The 16,657-nt window shown below is 42.7% G+C and overlaps 1 protein-coding gene across 20 annotated transcripts in view; it reads right to left on the bottom strand.

Moving 5' to 3' along the window:
* The window catches only part of ptprfa (protein tyrosine phosphatase receptor type Fa), a 370,905-nt gene that overhangs the window by 223,026 nt on the left and 131,222 nt on the right, over positions 1 to 16,657 (bottom strand). For all 20 annotated transcript variants that reach the window (XM_082956977.1, XM_082956978.1, XM_082956976.1 and 17 more), the window contains one exon: positions 14,426 to 14,620. In XM_082956977.1, the coding sequence (XP_082813103.1) occupies positions 14,426 to 14,528 (103 nt within the window). In that variant the 5' untranslated portion in view covers positions 14,529 to 14,620. The remainder of the gene's footprint in view (positions 1 to 14,425; positions 14,621 to 16,657) is intronic.

Here is a 16,657-nt window from a genome sequence, read left to right as displayed (position 1 = left end):
GGACTGAAGGAGAGATGATACATACATGACCATGGAGCAGAGGACTGAAGGAGAGATGATACATACATGACCATGGAGCAGAGGACTGAAGGAGAGATGATACATACATGACCATGGAGCAGAGGACTGAAGGAGAGATGATACATACATGACCATGGAGCAGAGGACTGAAGGAGAGATGATACATACATGACCATGGAGCAGAGGACTGAAGGAGAGATGATACATACATGACCATGGAGCAGAGGACTGAAGGAGAGATGATACATACATGACCATGGAGCAGAGGACTGAAGGAGAGATGATACATACATGACCATGGAGCAGAGGACTGAAGGAGAGATGATACATACATGACCATGGAGCAGAGGACTGAAGGAGAGATGATACATACATGACCATGGAGCAGAGGACTGAAGGAGAGATGATACATACATGACCATGGAGCAGAGGACTGAAGGAGAGATGATACATACATGACCATGGAGCAGAGGACTGAAGGAGAGATGATACATACATGACCATGGAGCAGAGGACTGAAGGAGAGATGATACATACATGACCATGGAGCAGAGGACTGAAGGAGAGATGATACATACATGACCATGGAGCAGAGGACTGAAGGAGAGATGATACATACATGACCATGGAGCAGAGGACTGATGGAGAGATGATACATACATGACCATGGAGCAGAGGACTCACAGAGAGACTGTGCTAGGGGCAGGTGATGCATTTCCTCCCGAAGGAGACTTGCTCTGTGATAGGCTGCCTCAGCAGGAAGCAAAACACCGTAGGAGGGAGCTGGATGCTACACTGTGTCTGTGCGTTTGTGTGTGATCGGGAATGGATTTAAGGATTATCAAGATGTGATACACTCTCCAATTAGTGGTGTACTCCTCTCCTGCTCAGCTGGCTCTTGACTGCCCTGGCAGGACTGTGTGTTTGTTTATCCCTGGCATATTAGCCGCTACGCTTTGTTGGTTCGGGACATGACCAACTGATAAGCACTGGCATCATTTAAACTGGATTATAGACTCCCAAACACAAGCACGTTAGTGATGCACGGGCCAGCTGTTTGTTCACCCACACCCGCTCGTAATTGCTAATAACCCATCCGCAACCGCCCGGCTATATGTCATACAGCCATAAATCTGAGACCCGCTCCCGAACCTAACCTGATAATATAGAAAATGCGCTGTACAGTTTCTGCTTATAATCTCTGACTTTTTGGTGTACTATTTGTTGGTCAACTTGTCTATAGATACATGCAGCTTCTCTTCAGTCATAAGTTGTTGCCCTAGAATACTACATAAACCGCTGTTCACCATAATAATGCCATAAATCGATAGAATGAACGCTTCAATCTAGTTGACATCGGTAAAGTTCTTTCATCTCCTCTTCTCTCACTCAGCAAAGAAAATAGTATGTGACATTTCAAAAATGTACTGTAGCATGCTTTAAACCCCCAGGTGTCATACTCATTTTGGCTTCTCATGTAGTAAGGATGAATAGTGCTTCAACAGTAGAACCTTATCCTCCAGCCCCTGATAAAATACTGTCTGAATGCAGCAAAGTATCAGTCAGTGTGAGAAATTCAATAATGTGAAAAACCTCCATTTGGAAAGAGCCTGCATGGTACGGCAACACCAGCGGTCATGTTTGTTCTGATAAATAATACATTGTTCTTTTCTGCTCTCTGCACTCTCTGTTGACAGCACTCAAAACTGCCTCCCACTCACACAAGTCTGGCAGAAGTACCACACAACGACTTGAAAGGTGACGGGAAAGGGAGACAACGAGCGATAGGAAAAAAGAGATTGTATTTTGCAGCTCATCATGCGAACACGACCCGGGGGAGCAGCGAGCACAAAGACTTCACACAGTTAGCCTGCTGCACTGTGGTGCGGAAGAGGTCTAGAAGATGGGGTGGGCAGAGAGAGAAAAGGGACAGATCCACAAATATTCCCACACTGGGGACTCCGTGGCTCTCTGACTGTGTGTAGGGGTTGCAGCAGCACTGTACTGTAGAAGAGAAAATCATTTCTCCAACGCCTCGCCTCAGAACTGAGGATATATTGTGCAATATTCGCACCGCTTAAATTCACTGGAACAGGGACAGTGTTAGTGAGAAATAATATAAACTCTGCAAATGTTTCATAGGCTCTGTCTCTGGCCAAAAGTAGGGAATAGGATGCCATTTCATACTTCATACTGTTCTAGAGCAGGCATTACATCAGGCAGCCAGGTGAGATGTACCTGTTCTTTATGCTCACCAACACGTTTCCAGAACATTAATACGACAAGTATTTCTAACAAATCCTCACAAAATGTTCTCCTCAGTATTCTAAGAACATTCTTGTAGGAGGATTCCAGCAGAGTTATTTTGAGTAGCTACAAATTCCTGATGATTTGCTTGGCACCAGTGTTGCTATGCAGATCACTACATCAGAGCATCTGATGACAAGTGAAATGAGAGAGCTTTTTAATTTGTCTGCTCCCTAAGTCTAACACACAAAACATAAGGAGCTATATAAGCCATAATATGTGTTTTGAATCCTATAGTGTGTGTGCGTGTGCGTTTGCGTTTGCGTGTGTGTGTGAGGTCTATGACGTGAGAGAGCCAGTGAGAGGTGCACACAGGGCCCCTGTGGAGCAACTTCCTTCTAATGAGAAACACACACTGTAGTCCCCAGGCTTTCCAGCTTCCTGGTCTGACAGACACACTGTAGTCCCCAGGCTTTCCAGCTTCCTGGCCTGACAGACACACTGTAGTCCCCAGGCTTTCCAGCTTCCTGGCCTGACAGACACACTGTAGTCCCCAGGCTTTCCAGCTTCCTGGTCTGACAGACACACTGTAGTCCCCAGGCTTTCCAGCTTCCTGACCTGACAGACACACTGTAGTCCCCAGGCTTTCCAGCTTCCTGGCCTGACAGACACACTGTAGTCCCCAGGCTTTCCAGCTTCCTGACCTGACAGACACACTGTAGTCCCCAGGCTTTCCAGCTTCCTGGCCTGACAGACACACTGTAGTCCCCAGGCTTTCCAGCTTCCTGGCCTGATAGACACACTGTAGTCCCCAGGCTTTCCAGCTTCCTGGCCTGACAGACACACTGTAGTCCCCAGGCTTTCCAGCTTCCTGACCTGACAGACACACTGTAGTCCCCAGGCTTTCCAGCTTCCTGGTCTGACAGACACACTGTAGTCCCCAGGCTTTCCAGCTTCCTGGCCTGACAGACACACTGTAGTCCCCAGGCTTTCCAGCTTCCTGACCTGACAGACACACTGTAGTCCCCAGGCTTTCCAGCTTCCTGGCCTGACAGACACACTGTAGTCCCCAGGCTTTCCAGCTTCCTGGCCTGACAGACACACTGTAGTCCCCAGGCTTTCCAGCTTCCTGGCCTGACAGACACACTGTAGTCCCCAGGCTTTCCAGCTTACTGGCCTGACAGACACACTGTAGTCCCCAGGCTTTCCAGCTTCCTGGCCTGACAGACACACTGTAGTCCCCAGGCTTTCCAGCTTCCTGGTCTGACAGACACACTGTAGTCCCCAGGCTTTCCAGCTTCCTGGCCTGACAGACACACTGTAGTCCCCAGGCTTTCCAGCTTCCTGGCCTGACAGACACACTGTAGTCCCCAGGCTTTCCAGCTTCCTGGCCTGACAGACACACTGTAGTCCCCAGGCTTTCCAGCTTCCTGGTCTGACAGACAGGAGAGGAGAAGCTGCCCTGCAGTGGCTTCACATGTTGTCAGCCCAGCCCACACAGACACACTTTCATACTGTACAGTTAAAACCAGACCTAGGTTTTAATAGTATTTTTCTTCTATCAATAGTTCAGCTAAGTTTGATCGAGCTTGCCAGGCGTAATGTAACCAATAGAATAGTCCCAAAAGTTGTTGACGGAACAAAACAATTCAGGCCCCTGTGTGATGTATTCCACTTTCCTATCAGTTGAAATTACACAATTATTGGTGCCATAAAAAGCAGACGTCTTACGTGATAAGACACTTGTTTATCAGGTACATTGACCCCTACATCAACAGCCTCTGTCTAAATCCCAAATGGCACCTTATTCCATATATACTGTAGTGCACTATTTTGGACAAGAAACCTGTGGTCCCGGCTCAAAAGTAGTTCACCATAAAGGTAACAGGTTGCCCATTGGGATGCAACCTCTGGCTCGGCTCAGTAGGAGAGCAAATGTCATAGGTGACATTCCTAAACACTTCCAAACCGGAGGCCTAATTTGAAATGATCTTAGTGAATGGCTCACATGGACCTCTTGATGTTTAAATCACCAGATGAAATCTATTGTTTTCTCCGTAATCAAATATCTTTATCCTTCTCTTTTTATTGCCATATTGCACAACACCAACAATATACTCAACAAGTTGCACTAGGAAAATAAAAGCTATTGTGACTTTACTTGTGCTGGTGTGAAGTCATGGAATGTATTTTATGGCATTGGGAAGATAAGTGTTGTGTAAGAGTACTGAATGTAACATTAAAGGGAGCATATTAGAGAGTTTAAGTGTTAAGTGGACATTAATTAAGTGATAATGCCAGAGAAGCCGGTGGTTGGAGGATATATTGGCATGGGTGTTGTTCGGCAAACTGTGCCAATATATTCTCCAAACACCGGCTTCGAATGCATTATGACTTTTATGCAATAAGTTACCAACATATTCAAATAATGATTGTCATTAAAAACTAAATTTTTATGAATGTATTCATACTATTTAATCTGTCCATGAGATATGGTCCCGACACAAATACAGGGTTGCTACTCAAGCAGGCTGGTCGTTCGTTCTATTGCTTCGGTTGCCAGAAACGCGACCCAGTCGTTAAGTCTTTTTGTTCTAAATCTATGGATGCAACCCAGTCATTCATTCTAAATGTTCCGTTGTCATGATGGCTAGCAATGTTCTTATTCCTTGCTTGCTAGCTAGCCAACTTTGGCTAACAGCCATGCCAAACAGTGAAGCCAGAACAATAGCAAAGTAGCTGTATTCACGTTTGTTTAATCTTATTTCTAGTGAATCTTTTTGGATGCACCCATAACAATGAGCTAACGATGTGCGATTTCACCTGGCATAGAACATGTGCTCTCTCGCCATTCCACTATTGAAAATAGATAGCCAACAACACAGCTAACACTGACAGAAAACTAACTGCATTTCGTGTTTTTCTATTGATATTTTCTTTGTATACAGTTGAAGTCGGAAGTTTACATACACCTTAGCCAAATAGAGAGTGATTTATTTCAGCGTTTATTTTTTTCATCACATTCCCAGTGGGTCAGAAGTTTACATACACTCAATTAGCATTTGGTAGCATTGCCTTTAAATTGTTTAATTTGGGTCAAACGTTTCGGGTAGCCTTCCACAAGCTTCCCACAATAAGTTTGTTTAATTTTGGCCCATTCCTCCTGACACACCTTTTCAGTTCTGCCCACAAATGTTCTATAGGATTTAGGTCAGGGCTTTGTGATGGCCACTCCAATACCTTGACTTGTTGTCCTTAAGCCATTTTGCCACAACTTTGGAAGTATGCTTGAGGTCATTGTCCATTTGGAAGACCCATTTGCGTCCAAGCTTTAACTTCCTGACTGATGTCTTGAGATGTTGCTTCAATATATCCACATAATTTTTCTTCCTTATGAAGCCTTCTATTTTGTGAAGTGCACCAGTTCCTCCTGCAGCAATGCACCCCCACAACATGATGCTGCCAACCCCGTGCTTCACGGTTGGGATGATGCTCTTCGGCTTGCAAGCCTCCCCCTTTTTACTCCAAACATAACGATGGTCATTATGGCCAAACAGTTCTATTTTTGTTTAATCAGACCAGAGGACATTTCTCCAAAAAGTACGATCTTTGTCCCCATGTGCAGTTGCAAACCGTAGTCTGGCTTTTTTTATGGCGGTTTTGGAGCAGTGGCTTCTTCCTTGCTGAGCGGCTTTTCAGGTTATGTTGATATAGGACTCTTTTTACTGTGGATATAGATACTTTTGTACCTGTTTCCTCCAGCATTTTCACAAGGTCCTTTGCTGTTGTTCTGGGATTGATTTGCACTTTTTGCACCAAAGTACATTCATCTCTGGGAGACAGAATGCGTCTCCTTCCTGAGCGGTATGACGGCTGCGTGGTCCCATGGTGTTTATACTTGCGTACTATTGTTTGTACAGATGAACGTGGTACCTTCAGGCATTTGGAAATTGCTCCCAAGAATAAATCAGACTTGTTGAAGTCTACAATTGTTTTTCTGAGGTCTTGGCTGATTTCTTTTGATTTTCCCATGATGTCAAGCAAAGAGGCACTGAGTTTTAAGGTAGTCTTTGAAATACATCCACAGGTACACTTCCAATTGACTCAAATTATGTCAATTAGCCTATTAGAAGCTTCTAAAGCCATGGCATTATTTTCTGGAATTTTCCAAGCTGTTTAAAGGCACAGTCAACTTAGTGTATGTAAACTTCTGACCCACTGGAATTGTGATTCAGTGAATTTTAAGTGAAATAATCTGTTTGTAAACAATTGTTGGAAAAATTACTTGTGTCATGCACAAAGTAGATGTCCTAACTGACTTGCCAAAACTATAGTTTGTTAACAAGACATTTGTGGAGTGGTTGAAAAACTAGTTTTAATGACTCCAACCTTAGTGTATGTAAACTTCCCACTTCAACTGTACATCCATAACAATTATGATGAATCATGATTTCCACTGGCTGAGAAAAGCTGCCAGCCTGTCTGTCTCATGACTCCCAACACATTCATTACCATAGGACAACTGGAGATCCAATTTCAATATTAAAACAATGTTGCAAATGTTGGAGATTAGTAGTGCAAGGTTATTACACATCTCCACTGTTGAAAACCAAATTCTAGTCTAAAAGATAATGCCTAGATGCTTTTTACACTGTAGACCTAGTATATACAGTACACTTCCTGAGCTGATGAGACAGTGGATTGCTCTGTCAGAAGGAACATAATAAATAAGCATTTCAACGTCATAGATTTAGCCAGTGGTAACTTATTGATTTTAAACTGGGTGGTTTGAGCCCTGAATTCTGATTGGCTGAAGGCCATGGTATATCAGACCGTATACCACGGGTATGACAAAACATTTATTTTTACTGCTCTAATTACATTGGTAACCAGTTTATAATAGCAATAAGGCACCTCTGGGGTTTGTGATATATGGCCAATATACCACAGCTAAGGGCTGTGTCCAGGCACTCCGTGTTGCGTCATGCATAAGAACAGCCCTTAGCCGTGGTATATTGGCCATATACCACACCTCCTCGGGCCTTATTGCTTAAATAGAAACCGTCTGGAATGCGTTTTTAACCAATCAGCATCCAGGATTAGACCCACCCGTTGTATAAATGTGATAGTACTGTATTCAAACACATACTTAATCACATTCTTAAGATAATCGCAATACTTGAATTAACCTAAGATATTAACAAACATACTGAATGTAACAGTAAAGGTAGCATAAAAAAGGGGTTCAGTGTTGAATGACATTAAAGGTTTATGGTACTAATTACTTGTTTTAAAATAATAATCTTTATCATACTTTTTAGATCAATTAACATTACAACTACAGCAATAACCAATGTTAGCTGGTGACATCATGGTGTAAGCTTCTGATGAGAACGTGTGGCAGTAAATCTAACCAGCCTCAGACACAGTAGGAGAGAGGGTTTTTCTCTTTTCAGAATCACTCTCATTCTTTCTGGCAGCCACAGCTATTTTTAAGCCTCTTCTTGCATTGCTAGCTGTCTTCCCTTAAGACTATAAACTCTTTTTGTGTCGACAACACATTTTTAGACTCGCCGATGTGCAACCACAATGTGCACCTAACTGTGATCTGACAGTGAGTGTATGTACCCCATCCTTCCTGAACTACACACATACATACAAACACACACATACACACACACCAACACGTACACCAACACACACAAACACACACACACACACATACACAAACACACACATACACACACAAACACACACACACATACACACACCAACACACACACAAACACACACACAGTAAGGAGCGACCGGGATTTTTCCATTTTCTGTCTTATTAATTCCTTCCATTAGAAATCCTCCTAAATTTGACGTGAAGCATGTCATGTTCATTAGAGAGAGTGCTGCTCCCCCCTAGGATGCTGTGCAGTAATGAGATCACTGTGTGTGTGTGTGTGTGTGTGTGTGTGTGTGTGTGTGTGTGTGTGTGTGTGGTGTGTGTGTGTGTGTGTGTGTGTGTGTGTGTGTGTGTGTGTGTTTGTGTGTTTGTGTGTGTTGGTGTACGTGTTGGTGTGTGTGTATGTGTGTGTTTGTGTGTGTGTTGGTGTGTGTACGTGTTGGTGTGTGTGTATGTGTGTGTGTGTAGTGTGTGTGTGTGTGTGTGTGTGTGTGTGTGTGTGTGTGTGTGTGTGTGTGTGTGTGTGTGTGTGTGTGTGTGTGTGTGTGTGTGTGTGTGTGTGTGTGTGTGTTGGTGTGTGTTGGTGTACGTGTTGGTGTGTGTGTATGTGTGTGTTTGTGTGTGTGTTGGTGTGTGTACGTGTTGGTGTGTGTGTGTGTGTGTGTATGTGTGTGGTGTGTGTGTGTGTGTGTATGTGTGTGTGTGTGTGTGTGTGTGTGTGTGTGTGTGTAACACTAACATGGGGCTCTCAGGAGAAAAACCCAAACAACATGATTGCATTAGCACGTCTGGTTCACGGGTTCACCCTCTTTGTTGTCTAGCTACCTCACCCCAGCCTTGACCTTAACATATATCAACCAAGAATAATAAATGTGATTTATTATTGCATGTATTGGGTACCATGATGCAATATTCTACTTACTAACTTGTAAGTGTAAGACATTAATTAGATTTGGGTATGTCATTTTAGGCGAAAATTGAAAAAAAAGGGGTCAATCCTTTAATTCTATTTTCTTAAAACTGCATTGTTGGTTAAAGGCTTGTAAGTAAGCATTTCACGCTAAGGTCTACCTACACCTGTTGTATTCGGCAAATGTGACAAATAATATTGGATTTGATTTATTCACATTACTTTAATAAAATATTTCAGTTGTGTATATTACATTTGTTTTATTATTTCATTCATCATCTCATCTCTATTCAGCTGCTGCCTATGCTGTCTGACAAAATCACTATTTTACTAGTTCTTCAAAGTAAATAAGGCATACTTTTATGACTGCTGAATACCAACTATCAATCACTTAGATGATGTATTTTCAGGTAGAGACACCTCGCGAAGAAACAGCTGCTCTCTATATCCGCTCACCATCACGCGATCTTCTGTCTTTTCCATTTCAGGCATAAAAGAAACACAGGACAAGTACATGAGCAATGGATTATGGTAATTGTAGTTAATTACCAAGTTTTATGCGCTAAACTATGTTTAATATCAGCCTGTTGGAAACTACAACTCCCTACTACATCGCACAGTTCCGGCTGGATCAGATTTATCTCTAGAGAAACTGCAATGTGCGCATTGAACGATAACCGACATTTCGGTTAATCACTCAACACTAATTCATGGTGAAGAAAATGCACTGTTCAAAGGATAGCAAAAAAGCCAGCTATGCTGTACTGTAGTCACCCTGGGGTAGCATGGACATCAACCATGGTTGTTTTGTCAACAGAGAGACACAGTTGACATTCCTAGGCTAACAATGCTCCAACCCAACGGCCATGGGTAAAGGGGTTGGGGGAGGGTGGCCTGATCTCTACTCACTGTAACAGGGGTGCTAGTATACCTGCATGTGTTTCATGCATTGTTGCATCATTGCACTACTACTGTACTGCACTACTACTACTACTAACCTACTGTATTACTGTACTGCACTACTACTACTACTAACCTACTGTACTACTGTACTGCACTACTATGACTACTAACCTACTGTACTATTGTACTGCACTACTACTACTACTACTAACCTACTGTACTACTGTACTACACTACTACTACTACTACTAACCTACTGTACCACTGTACTGCACTACTACTACTACTAACCTACTGTACTACTGTACTACACTACTACTACTACTACTAACCTACTGTACTACTGTACTGCACTACTACGACTACTAACCTACTGTACTATTGTACTGCACTACTACTACTACTACTACTACTAACCTACTGTACTGCACTTCTACGACTACTAACCTACTGTACTATTGTACTGCACTACTACTACTACTACTAACCGACTGTACTACTGTACTACACTACTACTACTACTACTAACCTACTGTACCACTGTACTGCACTACTACTACTACTAACCTACTGTACTACTGTACTACACTACTACTACTACTACTAACCTACTGTACTACTGTACTGCACTACTACGACTACTAACCTACTGTACTACACTACTACTACTACTACTAACCTACTGTACTATTGTACTGCACTACTACTACTACTAACCTACTGTACTACTGTACTGCACTACTACTACTACTAACCTACTGTACTACTATACTGCATTACTACGACTACTAACCTACTGTACTATTGCACTGCACTACTACTACTACTACTAACCTACTGTACTACTGTACTGCACTACTACGACTACTAACCTACTGTACTACTGTACTACACTACTACTACTACTACTAACCTACTGTACCACTGTACTGCACTACTACTACTACTACTAACCTACTGTACTACTGTACTACACTACTATGACTACTAACCTACTCACCTATTGTACTGCACAACTACTACTACTAACCTACTGTACTATTGTACCACTGTACTACACTAGTATGACTACTAACCTACTCACCTACTGTACTGCACAACTACTACTACTAACCTACTGTACTATTGTACTACTGTACTACACTACTACTAACCTACTGTACTGCACTACTACTACTAACCTACTGTACTATTGTACTACTGTACTACACTACTACTAACCTACTGTACTGCACTACTACTACTAAGCTACTGTACTACTGTACTACACTACTACGACTACTAACCTACTAACCTACTGTACTGCACTACAACTACTACTAACCTACTGTACTATTGTACCACTGTACTGCACAACTACTACTACTAACCTACTGTACTATTGTACTGCACTACTACTACTACTACTAACCTACTGTACTACTGTACTGCACAACTACTACTACTAACCTACTGTACTACTGTACTGCACTACTACTACTACTAACCTACTCTACTACTGTACTGCACAACTACTACTACTACTAACCTACTGTACTACTGTACTGCACTACTACTACCACTAACCTACTGTACTGCACAACTACTACTACTAACCTACTGTACTACTGTACTGCACTACTACTACTACTAACCTACTGTACTACTGTACTGCACTACTACTACCACTAACCTACCATACCACTGTACTGCACTACTACTATTACTAACCTACTGTACTACTGTACTGCACTACTACTACCACTAACCTACTGTACTACTGTACTGCATTACCACTACCACTAACCTACTGTACTACTGTACTGCATTACCACTACCACTAACCTACTGTACTACTGTACTGCATTACCACTACCACTAACCTACTGTACTACTGTACTGGACTACTACTACCACTAACCAACTAACCTACTGTACTGCACTACTACTACTCCTAAGCTACTGTACTACTGTACTGCACTACTACTACTAACCTACTGTACTACTGTACTGCACTACTACTACTACTAACCTACCGTACCACTGTACTGCACTACTACTACTACTAATCTACTGTACTACTGTACTGCACTACTACTACCACTAACCTACTGTACTACTGTACTGCACTACTACTACTAATAACCTACTAACCTACTGCACTACTACTACTACTAACCTACTGTACTACTACTACTAACCTACTGTACTACTGTACTGCACTACTACTACTACTACTAACCTACTGTACTGCACTACTACTACCACTAACCTACTGCACTATAGTACTGCACTACTACTACTACTACTAACCTACTGTTCTGCACTACTACTACTACCACTAACCTACTGTACTATTGTACTGCACTACTACTACTACTACTAACCTACTGTACTGCACTACTACTACTACTACTAACCTACTGTACTGCACTACTACTACTACTACTAACCTACTGTTCTGCACTACTACTACCACCACTAAGCTACTGTGCTATTGTACTGCACTACTACTACTACTACTAACCTGCACTACTACTACTACTAACCTACTGTACTGCACTACTACTTCTGCTAACCTACTGTACTACTGTAATGTACTACTACCATCCTACTGTATTACTATACTATACTGCACTACTACTACTATTACTAACCTACTTTATTACTATACTGCACTACTACTACTACTACTAACCTACTGTACTATTGTAATGTACAGGTAACTGCCAAAATAAAGGAAACACTTGAGTAAATGATGGATACAAAGTATATTAAAAGCAGGTGCTTCCACAAAGGTGTGGTTCCAGAGTTAATTAAGCAATTACGATCCCATCCCCAATGACGGGATGGGGGCCCGAGTTCAAACGTTTGGCAACCACTGGGCTAGACTCAGATTCCTACTCTATGCATGTCTGGTACTTGAGAGTACTGGAAGTAGTGTCAATAGGTAAAACCCATGCCATTGTGTGCCTTGTGTGCCGTTAGAAGAGGAAGGTTGGTTGGTTGCGGAGGGGTTCGAACAACATGAATGCTGAAAAGGCTGTGTGAGAGAGAAGCTCTTAGAATCACTGGAATTCAGTCATTGATGAAGAAGCCCAGAACAAACAGAGTGAGAATGTTCCTTCAGAACACAAACAACTTTCCTCAGAACACAAAACCTGAAAGGGTTCCAGAATGCTATCAAGACTCCACACTATTTCCAGACTGTCTCAAGTCAGATATCTCACTATTTTTACAAGCAGTGAGATGTTGGGAAGATTCCACAAGTCAACATCTCATGATACTAATATGAGTGAACAGCAGAGCGAGATCAGACACCGTCACTGCTGACGGATCACAACAGGATGGATCATTACATAGCTAAGATCTGTTTAGGTTGGGAGAGATAGATATAACAGTAAACAAACAGAACACTTAGTTCAAGCAGGGATTTGATTCATTTCATGTGTCACAGCATTGTTTCCTTAACATCCTCAGTTTACAAAGTGATAAATGTAGACCTCGTGCCTACAACACTTTGTCTCTGGAAAATATCTCTGCAAAGCCATACTACTACATGCCAATAGAGGAGCAATCCCAGAAAGCAACAGTGGTTGATGTCAATTTAACCAGTTTACAACCAGTTCTACAGTCTTGTAAAGACGTCATTTACATTTTGACAATAATGACTTAATTTGGATCGTAGGAAATAGAAAGGAGAGCGGGTCAATCTCTGGCCATAAAACACTGCACCTTCCTCTGTGGTGTATCTCAGGCGCAGGTATCCACAGGAAGAGAATTACAGAATCTCTATGGTCTAGGACTAGGCTTTATCTGGGTCTAGGAAACCAGCCTTATAGTCTATGGAAAAGACTACCCCAAGCTATACAATAACAGGCAGAATATTCTCTATGGAGGTCATATTTTAGGCCGTCATTGTAAATAAGAATTTGTTCTTAACTGACTTTGCTAATTAAATTGAGGTTAAATAAAATAAAATAAAAAATATCATGGTGTTTATTCACTGTCTGCATCGTAGATGTCAGGCAGCAAGAAGCCTGATTGAAATGACCTAATTCCAACCAGAAACCTCACTGGGATGATTTCCATTTGCTAGTAAAATTGTACTCTCTAGTAATTTACATTTTAGCAGACACCCTTATACAGAGCAATTAGGGTTAAGTGCCTTGCTCAAGGGCACGTTGACATTTTTCACCTAGTCGGCTCAGGGATTCTAACCAGTGACTGTTCAGTTTCTGGCCCAACGCTCTTAACCGCTAGGCTACACTTCTCTCTGCACGCTTCTCTATGGTGTATCCATAGAAATACAACAATACTTCTCTATGGTGTATCCATAGAAATACAACAAGACTTCTCTATGGTGTATCCATAGAAATACAACAATACTTCTCTATGGTGTATCCATAGAAATACAACAATACTTCTCTATGGTGTATCCATAGAAATACAACAATACTTCTCTATGGTGTATCCATAGAAATACAACAATACTTCTCTATGGTGTATCCATAGAAATACAACAAGACTTCTCTATGGTGTATCCATAGAAATACAACAAGACTTCTCTATGGTGTATCCATAGAAATACAACAATACTTCTCTATGGTGTATCCATAGAAATACAACAAGACTTCTAGGCATATACCGCATATCTCTGGAGGTATCATTGATATCATTGTGTTACTCACTGTCTGCGTGCGATGGTGATGGCAGGGCCAGACTGCCAAGTAGTAGGATAAGTGTGGCCCCCCTGGCGAGGGGAGATTGTGCCCATCGGTGGCTCAGTGCCATGGTCCAGGTGTTGGCACGCCTCTCCTCTGCTCCTCTACCTACACTCCCTCTCCGCTCGATGGATAGCAGCTCACGCAATCATAGAGTGACACCTGAGAAAGGAGACAGAAGAGAGGTGGGGTTAATATTGCATGTTCATTTTGTGATTTAGCATACAGCCTTATCCATAGACAATTACAATAAGTAACACAACCAACCACATAGCACAGTCATTTGTGCTACACAGATCTCAGTCTCTCTATTGGTTAAAGTCCCACAGTCTCTCTATTGGTTAAAGTCCCACAGTCTCTCTAAAGGAGGTTAAAGTCCCACAGTCTCTCTGATGGTTAAAGCCCCACACTCTCTCTATTGGTTAAAGTCCCACAGTCTCTCTAAAGGTTAAAGTCCCACAGTCTCTCTAAAGGTTAAAGCCCCACGGTCTCTCTAAAGGTTAAAGTCCCACAGTCTCTCTGATGGTTAAAGCCCCACACTCTCTCTATTGGTTAAAGTCCCACAGTCTCTCTATTGGTTAAAGTCCCAAAGTCTCTCTAAAGGTTAAAGTCCCACAGTCTCTCTAAAGGTTAAAGTCCCACAGTCTCTCTAAAGGTTAAAGCCCCACAGTCTCTCTAAAGGTTAAAGCCCCACAGTCTCTCTAAAGGTTAAAGCCCCAAAATCTCTCTGAAGGTTAAAGCCCCACAGTCTCTCTGTTGGTTAAGGTCCCATGTCTCTCTGAAGTTAAAGCCCCTCAGTCTCCCTGACGGTTAAAGCCCCACAGTCTCTCTAAAGGTTAAAGGCCGACCGTCTCTCTGTTGGTTAAAGTCCCACTCTCTCTCTGATGGTTAAAGTCCCACAGTCTCTCTGTTGGTTAAAGTCCCACAGTCTCTCTGTTGGTTAAAGTCCCACAGTCTCTCTGTTGGTTAAAGTCCCACAGTCTCTCTGTTGGTTAAAGTCCCACAGGCTCTCTGTTGGTTAAAGTCCCACAGGCTCTCTGTTGGTTAAAGTCCCACAGGCTCTCTGTTGGTTAAAGTCCCACAGGCTCTCTGTTGGTTCAAGTCCCACAGTCTCTCTGTTGGTTAAAGTCCCACTCTCTCTCTGATGGTTAAAGTCCCACTCTCTCTCTGAAGGTTAAAGTCCCACAGTCTCTCTGATGGTTAAAGTCCCACAGTCTCTCTGTTGGTTAAACTCCCACAGTCTCTCTGTTGGTTAAAGTCCCACAGTCTCTCTGTTGGTTAAAGTCCCACAGTCTCTCTGTTGGTTAAAGTCCCACAGTCTCTCTGTTGGTTAAAGTCCCACAGTCTCTCTGTTGGTTAAAGTCCCACAGTCTCTCTGTTGGTTAAAGTCCCACAGTCTCTCTGTTGGTTAAAGTCCCACAGGCTCTCTGTTGGTTAAAGTCCCACAGGCTCTCTGTTGGTTAAAGTCCCACAGGCTCTCTGTTGGTTCAAGTCCCACAGTCTCTCTGTTGGTTAAAGTCCCACTCTCTCTCTGATGGTTAAAGTCCCACTCTCTCTCTGAAGGTTAAAGTCCCACAGTCTCTCTGATGGTTAAAGTCCCACAGTCTCTCTGAAGGTTAAAGTCCCATAGTCTCTCTGTTGGTTAAAGTCCCTCAGGCTCTCTGTTGGTTAAAGTCCCACAGTATCTCTGTAGGTTCAAGTCCCACAGTCTCTCTGTTGGTTAAAGTCCCACAGTCTCTCTGGTGGTTAAAGTCCCACAGTCTCTCTGAAGATTAAAGTCCCACAGTCTCTCTGTTGGTTAAAGTCCCACTCTCTCTCTGATGGTTAAAGTCCCACAGTCTCTCTGTTGGTTAAAGTCCCACAGTCTCTCTGTTGGTTAAAGTCCCACAGTCTCTCTGTTGGTTAAAGTCCCACAGTCTCTCTGTTGGTTAAAGTCCCACAGGCTCTCTGTTGGTTAAAGTCCCACAGGCTCTCTGTTGGTTAAAGTCCCACAGGCTCTCTGTTGGTTAAAGTCCCACAGGCTCTCTGTTGGTTCAAGTCCCACAGTCTCTCTGTTGGTTAAAGTCCCACTCTCTCTCTGATGGTTAAAGTCCCACTCTCTCTCTGAAGGTTAAAGTCCCACAGTCTCTCTGATGGTTAAAGTCCCACAGTCTCTCTGAAGATTAAAGTCCCACAGTCTCTCTGTTGGTTAAAGTCCCA

Source organism: Salmo salar, chromosome 10 (genome assembly GCF_965601325.2).
Source record: "Salmo salar chromosome 10, fSalSal1, whole genome shotgun sequence".
Lineage (NCBI taxonomy): Eukaryota > Metazoa > Chordata > Actinopteri > Salmoniformes > Salmonidae > Salmo > Salmo salar.
Note: the sequence above shows the minus strand (reverse complement) of the source record. Positions and strands in the feature narration are given on the sequence as shown.